At 45.6% G+C, this 18,509-nt stretch overlaps 1 protein-coding gene across 1 annotated transcript in view; it reads left to right on the forward strand.

Annotated features, from left to right (window-relative positions):
* LOC108571820 overlaps window positions 1-18,509 on the forward strand; it is a 90,233-nt gene that overhangs the window by 62,562 nt on the left and 9,162 nt on the right. Inside the window, exon 2 of the mRNA XM_017933961.1 lies at window positions 12,632-12,827. Within this exon, the coding sequence (XP_017789450.1) occupies window positions 12,632-12,827 (196 nt within the window). The remainder of the gene's footprint in view (window positions 1-12,631; window positions 12,828-18,509) is intronic.

The following is an 18,509-nucleotide window of genomic DNA, read 5'->3' on the forward strand; positions in this document are numbered from 1 at the left end:
ATTATCGCTCACACATAATACAATGGACACCAATTACACGGGTTAACGGCGTCGTCTTGATTGTACCTGTTAGATTCGCCAGATACCGTGCTTGACCACGCAATTTATTCGCCGCAGCTGCGATTTTCGACCCCGTAACACCGCTCTCAAGTATCTTGGTAAGCTAACTACGGAGTTTCGTTCGTCCAAGCGAATGGTCAATTAGTGGGGCATCGAAATCCTCAACTTCACAAACTTCCATAGAAATTTCCTACGCTTTCGTTGCACAGAGTTTCGTTTAATTCCCATAATCCTCTTTCCCGTTTTATCAACTTCACCCGAGCTATCGCGGCAATTTAATACGGTTTCATCGATTGAAGCAAAAAGAAATGAATAACGAATGCAAACTTCTATCGTGGCAGAAAAGAAAAAGTTGGCAAAGTTGGAACCGCAATTATTATCATAATATCGTCGAACGAGCAAAGCAAACTACGTTGTCTTCGTCTTCGCTACTTTTCGAGAGAATTCCAGCCTCTCCTCGTTACCACAACCCCCCGTCCCGGATAACAAACTAAAGTTTCCGTGAAGAGGAGGAGTAGCTTACTATTCGGAGATGTTGCGCGTTAGTCGAAATCTGTCCGTGGCTGGTTAGTCGATTACGCGAGAGAAGATCGGCGTGGTATTCGGTATGTTGATTAGAGCGGCGCAGAAACACTTGGCAAGAGGACACGTGGCCGTTTTGAAGCATGTGCAGCAGGGTGCAGCGAGCTGCGCGAATACTGGCCGGCGCAGCGTCAGTTGCCGCGCCGCACCGCGTCCATGGCTACGCTCGCGATTCCGTTCCGCGCGCTCTCTCTGCTTCCTCCCACCGCGTTTGGTTAATCGGCCGCCGCCTGTCCCTCGGACAGGACTTTACCTCGCCGAGCGAAACTCCGAGCTCTGCCACGCGAATTTCAATCTCGACGGTGCGGGGCGAACGAGCTTTGCCATCGCCTCGTGATTCCTCCGTATCGAGGGACTGTGGAGTAACCGGAGAACGGTGTTATCGGTGATTTACGCAACTAGTGCATCTCCTGTTACGATTGCGGGGGATTTCTCGAGGGGTGAGAAGGAAGAAGAAGGTACTTTGAGGTTGGTCGTGAATCGAGGAAGATAGGAAGGGTGTAAACAGGTGTTTCTGATTACGAACGAGATCTTGGAACTTTTACAAGACTGGGATCGAGTGGATTTTATCGAAAGAAGCGAGCGAACTAGGATAACAGCATCCCCCGTGGGCCACAGGCAAGAGGGATGTTTGTAAACAGGCTCATCGATAGTCAATCGGTGGAGCCGCAAGGATCGAGAATCTACTCGGCCAATTTCTACGCTTCTCGTTCGAATTCATGGGACTTTAGATGTTGGGATAACTGTACTCCTGTGATTGGAGAGATAGCGACTGTAACTTCCCCTGTGTATGATCATGCGGATTCAACTGTACCTCGCCGAGGGATGAAAGCGGTGATTTGACGAATCAACGGGACTGACGGAGATCCGAGTATGTGCTTCCATGTACACTACTGTGCGCTCTCTGTTGCAACGACGACGACGATGATGATGACGATGGCATCGAACGGACATGATCGCGGAGGGATCGAAGGAAAGAAGAGGAGCAGGCTACCAGCATCGAGCAGATGAGTATCCCTTTGACAGCTGAGCGGGGATCGAGGCAACGATCCACACTTGCCTGCATGCTCTCGTGTGATCCAGCCGCGGAGCAGGGGTGTGTTTGTAAACAGGCTTTGGAAGAGGGGTGAGCGAGTCAGGCCGTATCAGAATTGCGCATAGAACGGGACTGAAGCCGCCGAAACCGAGTGTATTAGCCGAAGAGCAGCCGAATAACCGTGGGGGAAAAGAATACGAAACGAGAGAGAGAGAATAACCGGCTGTAGTACAAAATCCCATTAGCACGAAGCCGACGAAATCTCGGACCGTCTCGAGAGCCAGTGACACCCTCCACTTCACGCTTCGTTTCTCTTTTTTATACCGCTTTCTTTCGCCTCTCCTCTCTCACCTTCTTTCGCCACCGAGCATCGACTCAGAGAAGATTCCGTAAGAGTGGACCACGCATGGCACGGAAACCTCTCGATCCTCGTATCGTCCTCATTCACCTCGGTCTCACCACGACTCCGCAGCTTTTCTTCTTCGTCGCCGCTACCACCGCTCTCTGCATTCTCGCATCTTCCCCACCGATACTCTCTCTCTCTCTCTCGAACACCTTATCCTTTGTGTTCACCATTCCCCGTCGTTCCGTTCCACCTGGTGAGAGAGAGAGAGAGAGAGAGCAGAGAGAAATATCCTTGTTCCTAAGAAAATGCAAAAAAACAGTCGCACCGTTTCTGCGTCATACCCTGATCTCTTTCGAATCTCTTTCGAGTTCCCGGCGTATTGTCACCGCGGGAACGAAGGATTAAGGGAGAAGAACATTCGCAGGCTACACGTCATTCTCCTTTTTCGTTCGCGCAGGATGCGCCAGTTTTTCACCGGATCTGGCCGCCGCGGCGGGACTACGTGGCAAGCCCGACCAAAGGTAATCCTCCTCGCTTACTCTATCGATTTGTCAACGCGCGGGGCAAACGAAGACACAACACACCGGTTGTTGCCCCCTTCAGCCTCCTTTATCCGCCGCGCCGCGACGTATTGCACCGCGTTCGACCAACAGCTCAGGGTAATTGCGAAATCCTGTACGCGAGAGGAACGCTTCCGCCTCCAGCCGCTTGTTTCACATCCACCGCCGCGCTTCCATTAATCTTCGCGACCTCCGCGTGAAATTATTGCCTGCGAGGGGGCAGAAGGAGAAAAAAATATATACACGTTCCAGGGGGAAAGTATTTAGCGGACGTTTTTTTCTGGTCGCTACAGGTTGTTGGATTCTGCGGATTAACGCTGGAGAATTAGTTCGTCTGCATCGCCGGAGGTGGGAAAGAAAAATTTCATTTTAGAATTCTCTTCGTCGACACTTCACCAACGGTCAAAATTGAACAGATCTATTCACAGATCAAGTTTCCCGCTCGAGTCGAACGGTCTGTTAGAAGCTGAGGATATTATTCCGACGATATAAATTGTCGGCGAGTTAATAAGTTTTCTCGGTCGTGACACGGGACCACCGGCGCAAACGAGTCGCGGTGTGTCCAGGAAAAGAAGAGACTCGTCCGAAGGAGCCCGCGGTTCCGTTAGGGCCACTGACTCTCCGGTGTTTACCGTGTCGTGGCTTTACGGCGCCGAGGATAATCGATTTCCTAAGAAATGATCTCGATTCCCCGCTGTGTGCTCCCTGGCGAATCTTGCCTCGCTCTCTTAACGTCTTCCGTGAATCATCCGCGACACGTACGGTATATATACCTGCTCGTAGGCTAGAGGTAGGTACCCGACAAGATCTTCTCAGATAAAAGCACGAAAATACAAATTACGTAAGAGTGGCTGTGCATTTTCTTGTGTAAAAGGGAGATGTAACCCGGTGAAAGAAAAGCTTCGCGTTCGCCTCTTTTTGGGGTGGAAAGATGGGTGAATAACGAGAGGACACCGAAGGCAGAGAGAGAGAGGATTGGGCGTCGGCGATGAGGGAAGGAAAAAAGAGTTAAATAAACGGAGCAAATATTTTCCAGCGCGCTCGAGGGAGTGGCTGAAAAGAGAGATAGAGGAAGTGGGAGGAAAAGCTGCGAAAAGTGGCGCCTTAAATCGACCAGAAAGTCTCGCAATTCTTTAAATAGACGTTCCTCTCCTCGAACACGCCTCTCGTTTCCAAACTAACGTAAATTCTTCGCGATACATTTCGTCCTTTTCTTTCTCTCTTCCGTGATTATCTTTTTTAAATAAAATATTCGCTGTACGGGAGGAGCTATTAATTTAACGGCGGCTGGGAATCAGAAGCTACGCGAAACTTGGAAATGCATACGCGTTGATTGAACGTTATCGATTTCCCGTGTTCGCAAATATTCACGATGTAATTGATAGATCGTTCTTCAAATATTTCCCAGCGCCATATTTTCGCCGTTGTGCATCGACCGAGCTGCGTCACTCTGCAACGAGGAGAAAAATATGATCGACGTGAAATTTTCCGGCAATTTATACAATTCCATCCTCGTCCAACGCGCACGTACATATATATATAGTATAAAACTAATTTTCGCAGTTCGTTACATGGTATCAATGGCGATCGACGATGATTAAATTATAATTAACACGGTCGGCCGGAGAGAATAACATGAAAGTTTTGCCGCAAACAATGCCGATACTCTGGTGCAGTTGGAGAATTATGCAAGGTTTCGACGTATAATTACGGTGAAAAGTACTTTTCATCCACGTCTGGACAATTTTCCCTTTAATAATCCATAACAATACGATCCACGCCGCGCTTCGTTTAATTTGGCAAATTGATTCGACGAATTAACGAACGCGCCGACTCTCTGAATCTTTCGATACGTTTGTTCGACGGGGAAAATTTCACGTGGAAATATTCGTATCGTTGAAATGCCCCTAGAAAAGATTCTTCCACCGGGAGAAAATTGAAAGCAGGGGAATAAATTCGCAGAAAACGCGACAGATTGTTCACCGCTTCTCGTTGACGATGTGCAGAAAGAGGAGGCTAGAGGGAGAGAAAGCAAGGTTTCGCATCGCATAGAACCGATCAACATTTTCCGTGACGCCGTGGAAACCGGGTGTTGTCGCGTTGGAATGTTATTGGCTTTTGTTCCAGTAGCCAGCCGGCCGCCTGTTCGATCGAAAATCGAACGTGAACGCGTAGAAGCGTTGTCACGTTCAGAATGAAAATTAGCCGTCGAGGGCAAGCTAGGATCGAGTATCAAACGACCGGGCAAATTCGCTAATGACAATCGAAATTACCCTCCTTCGATTCTCCTCTGTCGCGTTAGTCCGTCAGAATTCGACGGTTACGTTCGCCTCGTATTAATTCTGTTACACAATTTACCGTACCATCAATGCCCCCGCGTACGTTCGTAACTGCCACTTCAAATTTGCGGTACAATTCCGAGAGTTTCTCCAAGGGTGAATCAATCGAACGTGTTCACTTTAGAGAGAAGAGTTTAATTACCGTTTCGATCTGTCGACGTAGAAATACCGAGTTCGAAGAAGTTCCATCGCTTGAACATTCCAACGAACGCATAGGAAATGGAAAAGTTGGGAAACGTGACGTTCAAACTAACCAGAACAAGATATTCTCTATCAATATCTCCTGGCTAACGTCCAGGACTGGTCGAAAAATAGAGAAAAAGTCCTAATAGAGGATCGTCTATCCTCTTGTATGCCGTTGGATGTACGAGAAGAAGGACGGAACGATGGACAGTTGGGCGAAGGAGACGAGGAGAAACGGGGCCAATCGAGGAAATAAAGTGGTTAGCGGGACATCGTTTCGTCTGGAGAAGATCGCCATGTACCTCTGTAATCAGGATAATCGCGATCGTAGCCGGGTGCGTGACATTTTACGAGCATTCGTAAGAATAACGAACGACATTCGGTAGTTTCCGTTGTGTATCTCGTGGAACGATCGACCGAGAAGCGTTTACCTGACCTGATCGATACATCGGTTGCTGTACGTTTGTTCCGGCAATTTTTCCTAGCGAACGAACCAACTTCTCGATCTGGCGACGGTATATACATATAACGTAGACGTTCTTCTTGCGCGGTTACGTCCCCGATTCGTCGAGGTTATTAAAAGTTATGGTTTTCGCCCGGTTGTAGAAGAGACGGAGGTTCACCGCTGGCATGTCGGAGGAACGTTCGAACGAACGCGCGGTTCACACCTGGACGATTTACCCGTTTTAACGTGCGTCCAGGTAATTCACTTCGTAACGTGGCTGTTGGTTGAACAAGCCGTTTACAGTTACGGTTCACCTGTTAACCGGAATACCTTTTCAATCAGAAAAATTGTCCAGGTGGAGGGAGGGAGTGAGGAGAGAAAATTCAGCGATAATATTCCTCCGGTAATCTTCAAGACGTTGCTGGAAAATGAGAGAAAATTCAGATACTTAAGATACACAAAGTGGTGGTTGAGGGAAGGGACGAGAAAGTATTCCACCGCGATTGGAACTCTCGGTGGACTTTTACAGAATCGATCCAAGTTTTAATGAATTAAGAGTATAGCAGCGAGGCATTTTTCACGGTGTACAACACGCGACAAGCTAATTTACCATTCGGCAGAGGGAGGAAATTAAAATTGCCCCGGCGAATGGTATACAATGCGGTTAGAACTCGGTATCGCGGGTCGCTGGGACCCTGTTATCACTCGTTCCGCGGAAATTATGCAAAACTCAAGGTACACACACACACCTGGCCGCACAGACTGCATAATTTACTTTTTACCATTCGTTCGTGCGTGCGTGATTTCCTTTGCCAATTCTCGCACCCCTCGAGAAGGAATCACGATTTGTAGCCACTTCTTGACTTTTCTTTTATCCCCGCCGGTGAACAGTAGCTCGATTATCAAGAAGCTCGTAAATTGCGGTGATTAGGAGCTGGACGACAGATTCAACTTTCTGCACACGACCTCTAGTTGAATTTCTGAACGTTTTCCAGGTAAAAAGAAACCGCCGAAGTGTAATTTATCTAAATTTATTACAATCGAAATCAGATTATCGATAGGAAATTATGCAAATCTCGCGGTCGAGTAACAAGAGGGTGACACGATTTATCGAGGAAGCGAGTGATTATTTTCAAGCGACGTCAACAAGACCATCGTTCCACGAGAAACTGCATTCTCCAGACCTGTCCCTTTAGACAGGCCTGACGAACGATGAATATTATAATCTTTGACTGACTACGACGAAACATAATTTCCGGGCATCGGGCAGCCTTAATTCCGCGGGAAATTCTCGTTCGGTGGTTTCGCCGGAAGGAAAATTGATGGAAGATTCGTCCGGCTGTTGAACGGGATATTTTTTCGTATTCCGTAGTACATATTCCTGCCTTGCCGTTCTTTTCCCTCGAGCTTTACCGCGTGTTCGCATTTCAATTGATACGCAGCGAACGGGAATTCCTTGTTACAGTCGTTGCTCCTGCGTTTTCTCGCTCTTTTTCCCCGTTTCCTCTTTTTAATTAACCCTCGGACGGCGAATGGGTTTAGACGGACGCGGGAAACGAATGCAGGGTCATTTTGACCGATAACAAAATTTCTATCGTACGTGGGTTTCGACTAGGAATTGTGTGTAAGTGTGTACACCAGGTGTGCTACACTACCTTTGGAAGCCACGTGTCAGGAAAGAATATTTGAAAGAGCCATTTATTTATCTTTGATAACAGAACAAACAATGAGAAACTGAAAAGACAGTTTAATTCTTTAAAGTTTACCCATAATTACTTTTGGACATTGATCAGATTTAGTTTACCATATTTCATACGTACATTGTATTTGCATAAGAGCCGCGCTATGGCCACCCCTGGTGTATACTTTCGACTATATGCATTTTATATTTTTCTCGTTTATTCACATTTCCTGTACCAAATGTAATCTGAGCTTGTCGCTTTATCGCTGTCGAGTCAAAATGACCTGCATTCGTCGTACGAGGGTTAAGAGACGTTTCCTTTCATCCGATTGGAACGAAATTTATTCGAAGAATAGTTTCAATAACGATTTCAAGGGGAAAAAAGCAAACGAGCGATAAAAATTGCGACAGGTTTGTGACAGCAGAGTTAAACCATCTGCGGTTGGCGAAACAAGTATTCGACCACCTTTAGCCAGCCACCACCTGTCATTCTAATATATTTTCTCTTGGCTGTGGCGCAGCTTCGGCCACGTTATCGGCAGATATGCGGTGATGTATCGCGCCAGCCCACGAGCACCTCTCCATCCTGAGGAAAATCGAACGATCGCGTATTAAATTATTCCAGCCATCCTACTCCGCGAATGCTCGTGTGCAACCGTAATGTTTTACCGACCATTCTCGTTTCACAAAGTATTATAGCTTGATCGATTGACACTTTGCTGCAGGAGATCTTTCTCTTCGATAACGGGATTGTACTTTTACCATGATTCTGAAGGGAAAGTGATCAAGCGAGAGTACTTCTGCTTCGGAAATTTTTAATCATTCTACCGAAACTGAGTAGTAGGTACACTTCAGTGAAACATTGAGGGAATTATCGAACCAAGGAAGTAACTCGATTCTAGAATAACTGGGAACATCGAGACATTAAAAAAGAAGGCTAAAAGAATTTGTAAAAAAATCTTGTAGTATCGGGGCCTCCATACCCAAATAGGAAACCGACAAGAGAGAATAGGGAGGGGGTAGTTGGCGTAGTGCGCAAAGCCTCGGCTTGCTAAGCCGAAGGTCCCGGGTTCGATTCCCGTTTGGGTCCCTCAAAATTTTTTCGTCGGTTCCTACAATTTTCAATACTTCAAATCTTCCGCAAACACAGTCTTCACACTCAATAACTTGCGAAGGGAAGTGTAGATTAGGTTAAGTTTATTCCACGAATTTCCTCACACTTCTCAAACCATCTACCGCTGTAAACCCCAATATTACAACAGTCCAGCCTTCAAAATATCCTTCCAATTGCCCCAACGAACCGTCAAAAAGCCACAAGCTCCTTCCAACAACCCCAATGTCTGTCTTGAACAAAACGTCACACAAAGAGAACGCCTGCAGGAAAAATGCCTCGAACCCGGAGAGGGTGGAGAACGGAAAAGGAGGGAGAGGGAGCTGCCGTATCAGCTGGTCGTTATCCAGATCGCAGCTGACAGTGACTTAAGCCCTGCTTCGCAGAGAGTTCTTCCCCCCTTTGGCGCCAGCTGAGCGTAATTCCCGAGGCACGTTTCGCCAGGTGGAAAGGTGCGTGCAGGTACGAGGGCGTGTCAGAGCCCCCTTTTTCGCCTGGCCACGACCGTACGTCCGCGTTGTCTGGTAACGGAGGTCTGTTCACCTCGTAAACCGACACGTCCACGGAAATTCACGCGAGCCAAGACCCACCCCTCGTGCCAACGAGGACAGTCCCGAGCTGGGAGTTACGTTGGTAAGCTGAGGAACGGCGTTGTTTGGTCGCTCGACTGTTTAATAGCCGCCTGGTGAACCGCTTCCAACAGCAACCGACTACTTATGCGCTTGTGTTGCTAGGAAAAATCCCGTTGAAAAGTCTCCTCGAGGAGAGTGAAGAGCAGCGAATGCCTCAGAGGAGAAATTCTGGTAATGGAAGTGGAAGCTATTGGATCGAAGGACGGGTAGTCGGAGAGATATCAAGATTTCCAGGGATATTAATATTCAATTTGAACTCGATTCGTGTAACCTGGCGGGTTGCAGTTGCCTCGGAGTCTTGCGAAGTTTGTAGATCGCTAAGTCTGCTAATTAGGTTTCAATGCTTGTTCACAATTAGTTCATCAATTCCTTTGATTGTGTTGAGCGCAACGATTTATGGCACGGACGTGGGAAAGGGGCTGTTTTCCAGATTAGGATTTTGGTTATTGTTAGCATGAGTGTCGAGTAAAAAATAAGTTCGGTTTACAGCTCCAGAGTTGGAAGTTCATTTCTCTCGTCCTGGATAGCCAAGTGCCTTGCCACAAAAAAGGGCCTTCCAAAGGGTCGACATAGAAATTCGCAACGGTGAAGAGTCCGGCGAAGTCTGTTGCCAGACATCGCCACCCCCGCTCCAATGTAACGCGCGTTGAGAGCGCAGGAGATGCTGATTGGGTTTTAGGAATTTTCCCAAATTGCCCAATCAGCGTGCAGTTAGAGGAAGGAAGGGGCACCGCGGAAGGAGCGCCGAAATAAACAACAGTCCCCAACTTAGGAGTTGGGTAGTCCTTCGAGAACACTTCAGACGGCACCACGAAGGGTGCAATAAACCGGGACGGAACTGTAAGGAGTACAATATACGTCCCCAACAGATTTAGTATTTTCTGGGCGCGTAGGAATAAGTTTCCCATAGAATAGAAATAACAGCTGAATGTGGAAAGTGAAGGGGTGTTAAAGAATGAAATGAAATCTAGAGATTTCATGGATCTCGTGCGCTATTAATAATTAATCATGGACATTGAAAAGCAGTAAAAAAATAATTCTCTGGAGAGTCATTGTCGAAGAATGGAACGAAGAATCTTTATTAATTTACACAGGCACGAGCGTTGAGAGATTAAGCATGATTTACATCCTCCAGAATATTTGATCGAAAAAGCATTTAGGTGTTGCATTACTTAACCTGGTATCGACACCTCTGCAACTAAACGTGCCAGCAATTATTCGCCTGTAAATTATCCTACCAACTGCTGTACCTTCGGTTAGCCTCTCTCCTCGCAGGATCGATTTTCGATATTGCTAAGCAACTAACCGGTAAATACCTGAATACACCTTACCCATCGTCAGACAGAGATAGAATTCAACTACTACAAACGTAGTTCGTTTTTCTTCGACAAACTCCCCAACCGCGGATGTAAAATACGCGTTTCGTGGATCGATCGTCGCGAACGTGAAAGAAACATCACCTCTGACTCACACACACTCGATGACTCATGCATAATTTACTCCCACTTAATTAGCGAATCGCTGTACCGGCAGCTCGCGTGCAGAAAAAGCAACGTTTTCCATAAATACCAGCAGGCCGGTGTGTTATGCAAATCGTGTCTAAAATTGTAAACGAAACGTTGCTATAACGCGTATATCCACCCTCTCGAAATTTCCGAGGCTCGAGTATCGATTATGCGCGCTCTCTCCCGCGAATCGTTCGTTCTGTACTTTTACACGAGCGTAAATCACCGATATGAATAGGAACAAGTAAACCAGTCGGTCCTCTGTATATTTGATACGTTCCGCTGAAATTTACTCCGAGTATAATGTGTCGTATTTACCAGATGTGACAGCGAGAGCGGAAATTTTACCGTCGACGGACGCCAATTCCTCGCCACGCTTGCGTATACCCGAATTCGTTTGATACCGGTCGGGATATCGGCTGTGTAATAAAACGGCGATAACGCGGATGAAAAATTACGCCGGACGATTAAATTGCCGCGTAGAGTTAGAAACGCGAACACGGTTGGATGATAGACCGCCTTCGTTATTTTTCGTCTGTGCGAAAACTGGCCGCGTTCTAAATCTTCCTTGATGTACAATGCAGCGTTTTCTCCAGGATTAATATTCTGTCTGTGCTGGAGAACAAAGTTGTGTATAAATCACGCGAGAGAGAGAGAAAAGAGTTGGGGGTTGCGCGGGAGGGTTAAAGCACGTTGTACGTCTGTAAAATCTGGTTGATGGCTGAATTTACGAGGCGACTTGGAGGTTGGAAACGAGAGAGGCACGGAAGTTTCTGTTCGATTCGTTTCTAGATATTCAATACGCTCGGTTTGCTGCGACGAAAGCGTGTGGTCGGTGTGTCCGCGCGGTGGATCCTTGCGGTTCTTATTAAGTTTCACTCTGGACGACCGTGCGGAACCGCGCGGCGGATAAAACGAGTCGAGGCAGGAGGTGGATTCGCTTTCGAAACGGGCAGCCTCGTTCTCGTTTAACCCGAGAAATGCCGGGGAAGAGTCCGTTTCTCGAAATCTACGAGGCTCGCCCTTCGCGCACAGCCCGAAGAGGTAGTTCGCGTGAGACACTTTGTTGCGCGATTTTTCGAACGGATCGAGGTGTCCCTGAATTTTTCAGGATTTGTTAACCCTTTCGCTACGGTAAACTTTTAACCACGGCTGCGAAATTTCTTATTTTCACCGTGTCGTTTTAAAATTCGGTTTATTATATTAAGATGCAAGTGCGTAACGGATCAAATTAAAGGGTTAACACGTTCCGTGCCGGACCGATTTTCGGTGACTTTCCGTTCACGCCGCGTGGGTCGTATGCGTCCCACATTGTCGAGACTAACAGTTTTGCTTTTCGCCCTATATGTCTTCCAATATTAGAGCAAAGGAAAAATTTTTGTTTTAACAAATTATCGCCGTAGTTGCATAGTTTAAGTTAGCGGAAGGAAAAGGCCGAAATATCAGATGGCCTGAACGGAAAGACCAGAGTGGGGCGTATGCGCCCCACGCGGCACGGAACGTGTTAATGAAAGGGTTAAAATGGCAAAGCAAGGGTTGCGCCTGAAAATAGGCAAACTTTAGGAATTTTTTCTTAAGTAACTACTTAACGAAAAGTTTCAATTTTTTCAGAGGATACAAGCGTCACTTTCAGCTTCCTTCTCGAATTTTTGAAAGTAAAAGTGTTACAAAATGGAAGAGTTACTCGCTAACCGCAAAGCCTCTTGTAACGAAAAGAGTTTTTCTCCTGTTTAAAAAAAAAACCTAGGGATTAAGCATTTGTCCGGTGATAGAAATGCAATTTCGTGGGCAATACAGAACGTCAGCTGTCCAGAAGAGCGATTATACCATAAAGAAAGCATCATGTCCAGGGTATAACAGTTTTTGCGTGACATTTCATACGAGCAGCCTTCATAAGCCATGGTTCGTGACGAAGTACCCAAGTCTATCCTTCCAGTAAACTTGTCCAGTTCAGAGGCAGTTCCCTCGTTCCCTTCTAAATCGATCACGCGACAGGGTACCAAACTCCACTTCCACCGTGTCATTTCGAATGATCGACATTTGCTATCCAATTTCTTCCCTCGTGCAGCACATTTCGTCTCTCTACTGTAAGTAAGTACACGGTGTGTCGCGAGCTAAAAATAAACACGTCGATTCGATTTCTGCTTGCAGCTTCGACGAGACATCGATGGACAGCTGCCCACTGGCGGCCATCACCGAGGCGAGAGGAAACGATCTTGCCAAGGATGGGAACGAAGTGGAGGTGACGTCTCTGGAGGAGGCTAAAACGGTGATAGCTGCTCTACGAGCGAGACAGAGGGCACAGGCTCATCAGATGCTTGCCTGGCGGAGGACCCTGAAGTTGCAGGTAAACTGAAACTCTGAAAGAACCTTCTGGGTTCCCTGGGGACCGAGTGAAATAGGATTCTTCGTCGATTCGTGCATGCACCTAGAGATATACAAATTTGGCAAGGAGTATTATAATTATCGTGCCAAGGAGTGGCTCGTTTCCGATGGTAATCACTTTGGACTATTGTTTGTGGTGGATTTTTCGAAGAACAGCTTGATGCGTTTGGAAGGGATCCAGGAGAGGCTAGAGGGTGGTTTCTCGGTAGAATCGTCGGAATTAGCATTTTTCCGCGAATCCTCTTTGCGAAGGAAGGAAACGAAGATGTATCTGTAATTACCGGTCGACTGCCGGTTGATTAAATCCGGTAAAAGTTTGAAGAGGAATCGGTGGTCGCTTCCGGGACAGGCCAGACAGGTCTCGTGACGCTCGACTATTTCGCCTGGGACCTCGCGTGACTAGGGACAATCTACCACGTCGGTGCATTCGCGAAAAAAAGCTCTCCTTCGAAATTCACCGGTGAATAATCGCGAACGATCTTCCCGAATGAGAAAGAAAGAGAGAGAGAGAGAGAGCACACGTTATACACACCACCGTGGCGAAAATTGCAGTCGGAGGAAGAACGAGCTGGTAGGGGAGAGAGAAAGAATTAGAAATTGGAGAACGTAGAAACTGTAAAAGGTTTTTCGTCCAAGACTCTTTTCGCGAATGTAGCGTACGAGATGAGAATGGTAAAGGGAAAGAATATCCCGGAAGCATGGTAGACTGGTTCACGAGAGCAAAGTCAAAGAATGGTCAGTGAGTTGAGTAGCATCCTCTGTAGATGCGAAGAATACAGCCGAATGCCAGTCGACGCCGTATAGATTATGCTACGCTAGCTTGCGTTGGCAACTTGCTACTACGCGTCGTCCTTCCATTCACCGCAACCAACGTATGGGTTTTTCCTTTTTTTTCTCTTCCCGAAATAACACATTTTCAGTGGAAAACTCTGCTCTGTTACACTCGTTCGTGCGTTCATACGGAAGAAGAAGATTTGCGTCTACCTCGTGTCATGTTTTCCATTGTCCCGAACATTTCCGTAGAAATGGATATTAGCGTTGATAGACTTCTTTACGGTCAACTTGCACGTGATATCGCGTGATTAAACACACACACACACACGGTGAAGAATAAACGAGGAGTTGCTACAATGAAACTCTATAACTGGAAACGAACAGGTTAAAAACTCGTTTGAAAGGGAAAACGTAGCCACGAACTCGTTGATTAGCGGACGTGTTCGTTTCTCCCGCATCCGCCAATTAATTCGTCGATTTAAACCGCTGACATTCTACCACGGAGCGAAAGAAACGAAGTGTAGAGAGGAACTGGGCCAGTCGAGGTTTCGAGACGAATAAATTCAGGCCAAACCACGGCGAATCTTCGCCAATTACACCCGGTGTCTCGGGAGAAACCGAGAAGACCTCTTCAAGAAGTCGACGTCTCGACTGTGCGGCATCCAAATTCGTCGCAGACAAATCGAGTTCAGTTTCAGTCGGTTTGTTTGTTGGTCTAAGGGAAAGCCTGTGTCTCTATGAATCGCCAGAATTCAAAGTACCTCTGTTAGTCTCGGGATACAGAAGCTCCCTGTTTAATATTAATGCGACGAGAGAGATGTGGCCCTAGGAAACGTCGCGGTGAAAATTCTGGCCTGCCTTTCTCGTCTCTCTTGCTTAAATTCTGGACACTGGCAGGATTTTCAATTGAATATCTCCGCTCTTAGACGTCGTTTGGACCAACGTTTTCTTGTACTCCGTGTAGTAGTCGTTTGTTAACCCTCGTACGACGAAGCAGGGTCATTTTGGCTCGACAGCGATAAAGTCAGGCGGCTTAGATTACGTTTCGTACAGGAAATACACCTATTTTACGTAGGAAATGTAAATAAACAAGAAAAATATCAAATATATATAGAAGGAACCACGGAAAAAGTTCGAGGAACCCAACGGGAATCGAACTCGGGACCTTCGCCTTAGCAAGCCGAGGCTTTGCTCACTACGCCAACTACTCCATCTCTATTCTCCCTTGTCGGTTTCCTATTTGAGGATGAACGCCCCGATACTACATATGTATATAGTTGAAAGTATACAGATTTATACACAATTCCTTCTTGAAACCCGTGTACGGTAGAAATTTTGCTACGGGTCTAAAATCATTCGCCTTCCGAGGGTTAAGTGAATCGTACGATATCACGGAACGGAGACGCGTTGACAAAGTATTATCAGCGGATTAAACAGTGGTCTTAGAGAACTGTGCGCGTAATGATAGGACTAAGAAATCTGAGGTTTTTGAGGAAGAACCTGATATGAATATGTTCGTGTCTTGAGGAGTTAGGGTTCGTAAGCGTTTGGGTATACCGAGGGCAGGGTTCGAGGGTGAGACAGAGTAAGTCAGGAAAGTTAAACAGTAGTCTTAGAGAACTGCGTGCGTAATCGTAGAAGGACTAAGAAATCCGAGGTTTTTGAGGAATCACCTAATATCTATACTTATGTTCGTGTCTTGAGGAGTGGAAGTTGGGGTTCGCAAGGGTTTAGATTCGAGGGTGAGACAGAGTTAGTCGGGAAAGGGTGAGGCCACGAGGTGAAAAATGAAAGGACGAAATATTTCGAAAGTGATCAAAGAAGGCTAATACTTAGATCTGAAGCGCGATTTAGACTAACAGATAGCGCGGGTATACAACAGTTTAAAGTAGAAGACACCGGCGAGATTCTTCCAAGATTCTTACGAGGCTCTTTGTAGACGCAATTAAAAGTTCTCCTACACCGTCTCTTCGGTTTAAACCGGCAACTTAGACTCTCGCATAGTTGACACATTTCACAAATGAAATTCTAACGTCGGAGATTAACTAGGGCGCGTGGTGGGAGATTTAATAAAAGATGTTTCGCAGGGTCGATAATTCCTACAAAGTTACTAACAACCGGCACGCGACGACAATCACGTATGCCGATGGAATTTTAGTAAACGCTCGAGGAAGCGTTTAATTACGACATAATGATCCGTTATTAGACGCAACGACCTTTTCGCGTGCTCAACGAAGGAAGTTTCTCGATCAACCTTCTACCTATACGATATAAAACCGTGCTCTTTAAATCACCTTTTTGTTTACCCTTATTTACGCTCCTTCACGCTTTCCCAAACTTCTCTGTCGATCGAACCGCGACAAGAAGACGAAGAGAGGCTCGAACTCCGCCGCGCCGTTAGACCCAAGTGGAAAGCGTTCCTTTGTTCTCCGCAAGTTCACGCGATTGTCACCGCGACCGGTAAAGAAAACGAGAAACTCGGGAGTTGGTTGTCTGATTGAAGCTGTGAAAGGACCGTTCCTAGCTTTTTCAGAGAGGAACGTCACCGCGTATAGCGGCACAATGGTGGGGTCGCGTGGCCATTCCATGGGGCGCCATTTGCGCGAGACAATGCTTGGGATAATGGACCCGCTTTCTTTCGCAAAATCCGAGCGCGGCAGATGGAAGATCTAATCTCGAGCGATTAGAGACGTTTCAGGAGCTTGATGGTTTATTAAAAACGCACTTTGTTAACTCTTCGCGGTCGAACTTAGTAACGAGTTTGCTGGGGGTTATTTAGGCAGTTGAACTTAATACTGCTTGTCAACTTAATACTTGAGTTTTTGTGAGAAGTTGGAAAGATTAGTTTGCTAGATGACGTGTATTAAGAATTTTGACAAAATTGCAATTTGTGGGAACTGTCAAATCTACCATAGAATCTGAATAATTTTTCAAGTTATTTTATTATCTTAGAATGAACTTACTTTATCTTACGAACTACTTAAAGTTCAAACTTTCAACTGTTTGTGAGAATGAGAGTGTCGACGGGTACGCGTAGTTCTTAGCTTGCTATCTTTTCCCAAAACAGAGAATTTTCTTTGGAAAAAGATACCAATTACCAGGTCCCACCACGAGGAGGTGACTACGCAAGGGACCCGACAAAAACACATGCCCTACTGGCAGCTCTCTATCTTCAGAGATGCGCGATTCTCATTCGTAGCAAAGGAGATAAGACACTTTATCAACAATTCGTGTTCTTAACATCAATTTTTAAGGAGTGTCTTATATTTTATTTGAAATTGCAACGCTAATCATTTTGTTATAGTTAATTTAAAGATTGGAAAAATTCAATGCTCTCCTTTGATAGGGTTTCAAAAAATTATAAATCGCGGTCAGATTGAATTCAGAGCGCAACGAGAAATTCGCTATCATTCTAAAGAACCAGCGAGCATACACGACGAATTTACTCGCGAGTATCGCGCGCTACTCGCGAGTGATTAAGTCGCGAATAAACTCGCAGGAACTGAGTGATCGAGAATTTAATGTTCTATGTTTCGAATCGACGATAGCAAAATGTAGAAAGCATTTTTAGTAATTAGCTACGAATGAGAAACGCGTATCACTGTAAGAGAGCGCGCACATTGTACTCGATACAATTTTTCTATCTTATAGTTACTTATTTTATTTTATGGACTACTTAAAAGTAAAACGCACGCATCCCACGACGTCCATCGGCGGATGAATAGAATTATTTTTGATTTTCTTAGGCTAATTTATTTTACCTTATCAACTACAATCCTTAAAATTAAAACTCACACACACGGTTCTTAACTTAGATTTAGACGTACTGATTTACTTGGATATTCCATAATTTATTATTGAATTTGTATTCAATAAAGGACGTCGACGATTGGTATAGTTCCTGATTTTCTAATTGAACTAAAATTCGAAATAGTTGGTGGAAACTGTAGAAGCTTTATTATAAATTGGAATAGATCGATGGGCTATTGTGGAATAATAATTAGCAGTGACAATTGTTTGACACAGTTACCTATGGGTTACCACAGAATGTTCATTTCCGTTTTGTAATTTCGATAAATTCTGATATATCGTCGATACTTTGAGAAAAGTATTGTTATAGCTAAAGGAATACTTGTAACTTGTGAAAATTAGTAAAAATGAAGAAATTAGAAATTTTGTAACTTCTGAAAATCAGTAAATTGGGTTATTCATTGCAAATAAATAAATTACGAGTGTATATTCTGGAAGAAAGTGGTAAAATTTCTGAACTGGAAATAATACATAATGAATATAAAAAGAAAAGAAAAAGGAAATATGCGACTCACCATTCACAGAACTCACAGCTGACCACTGCAACATGGACTTGGTTGCATCTCATCTTCCTCTCAGATCCATGGAGTCTGAAATTCCCTCAGTGAACCATTTGCATCCTCTAAGCCTTGAATTTTAGTTCCATCAACTAGATTTGAGTCCTCCAAGCCTCGAAATTTGGTTCCACCAGTGGTCCAATGATCCAATGCCAGATTGAGTGACCCAATGCCAGATTGAGTGACCCAATGCCAGATTTAAAGATCCAAAGCCAGATTGAGAGACCCAATGCCAGATTGAGAGATCCACAGCCAGATTTAAAGACCCAAAAAGCCAGATTTAAAGACCCAAAAAGCCAGATTGAGAGACCCAATGCCAGATTGAGTGACCCAATGCCAGATTGAAGGACCCAATGCCAGATTGAGTGACCAAAAAGCCAGACTGAAGGACCCAATGCCAGATTGAGAGACCAAAAAGCCAGACTGAAGGACCCAATGCCAGATTGAGAGACCAAAAAGCCAGACTGAAGGACCCAATGCCAGATTGAGAGACCAAAAAGCCA

The sequence above is a fragment of the Habropoda laboriosa genome, unplaced genomic scaffold (assembly GCF_001263275.1).
Source record: "Habropoda laboriosa isolate 0110345459 unplaced genomic scaffold, ASM126327v1 scaffold99, whole genome shotgun sequence".
NCBI lineage: Eukaryota > Metazoa > Arthropoda > Insecta > Hymenoptera > Apidae > Habropoda > Habropoda laboriosa.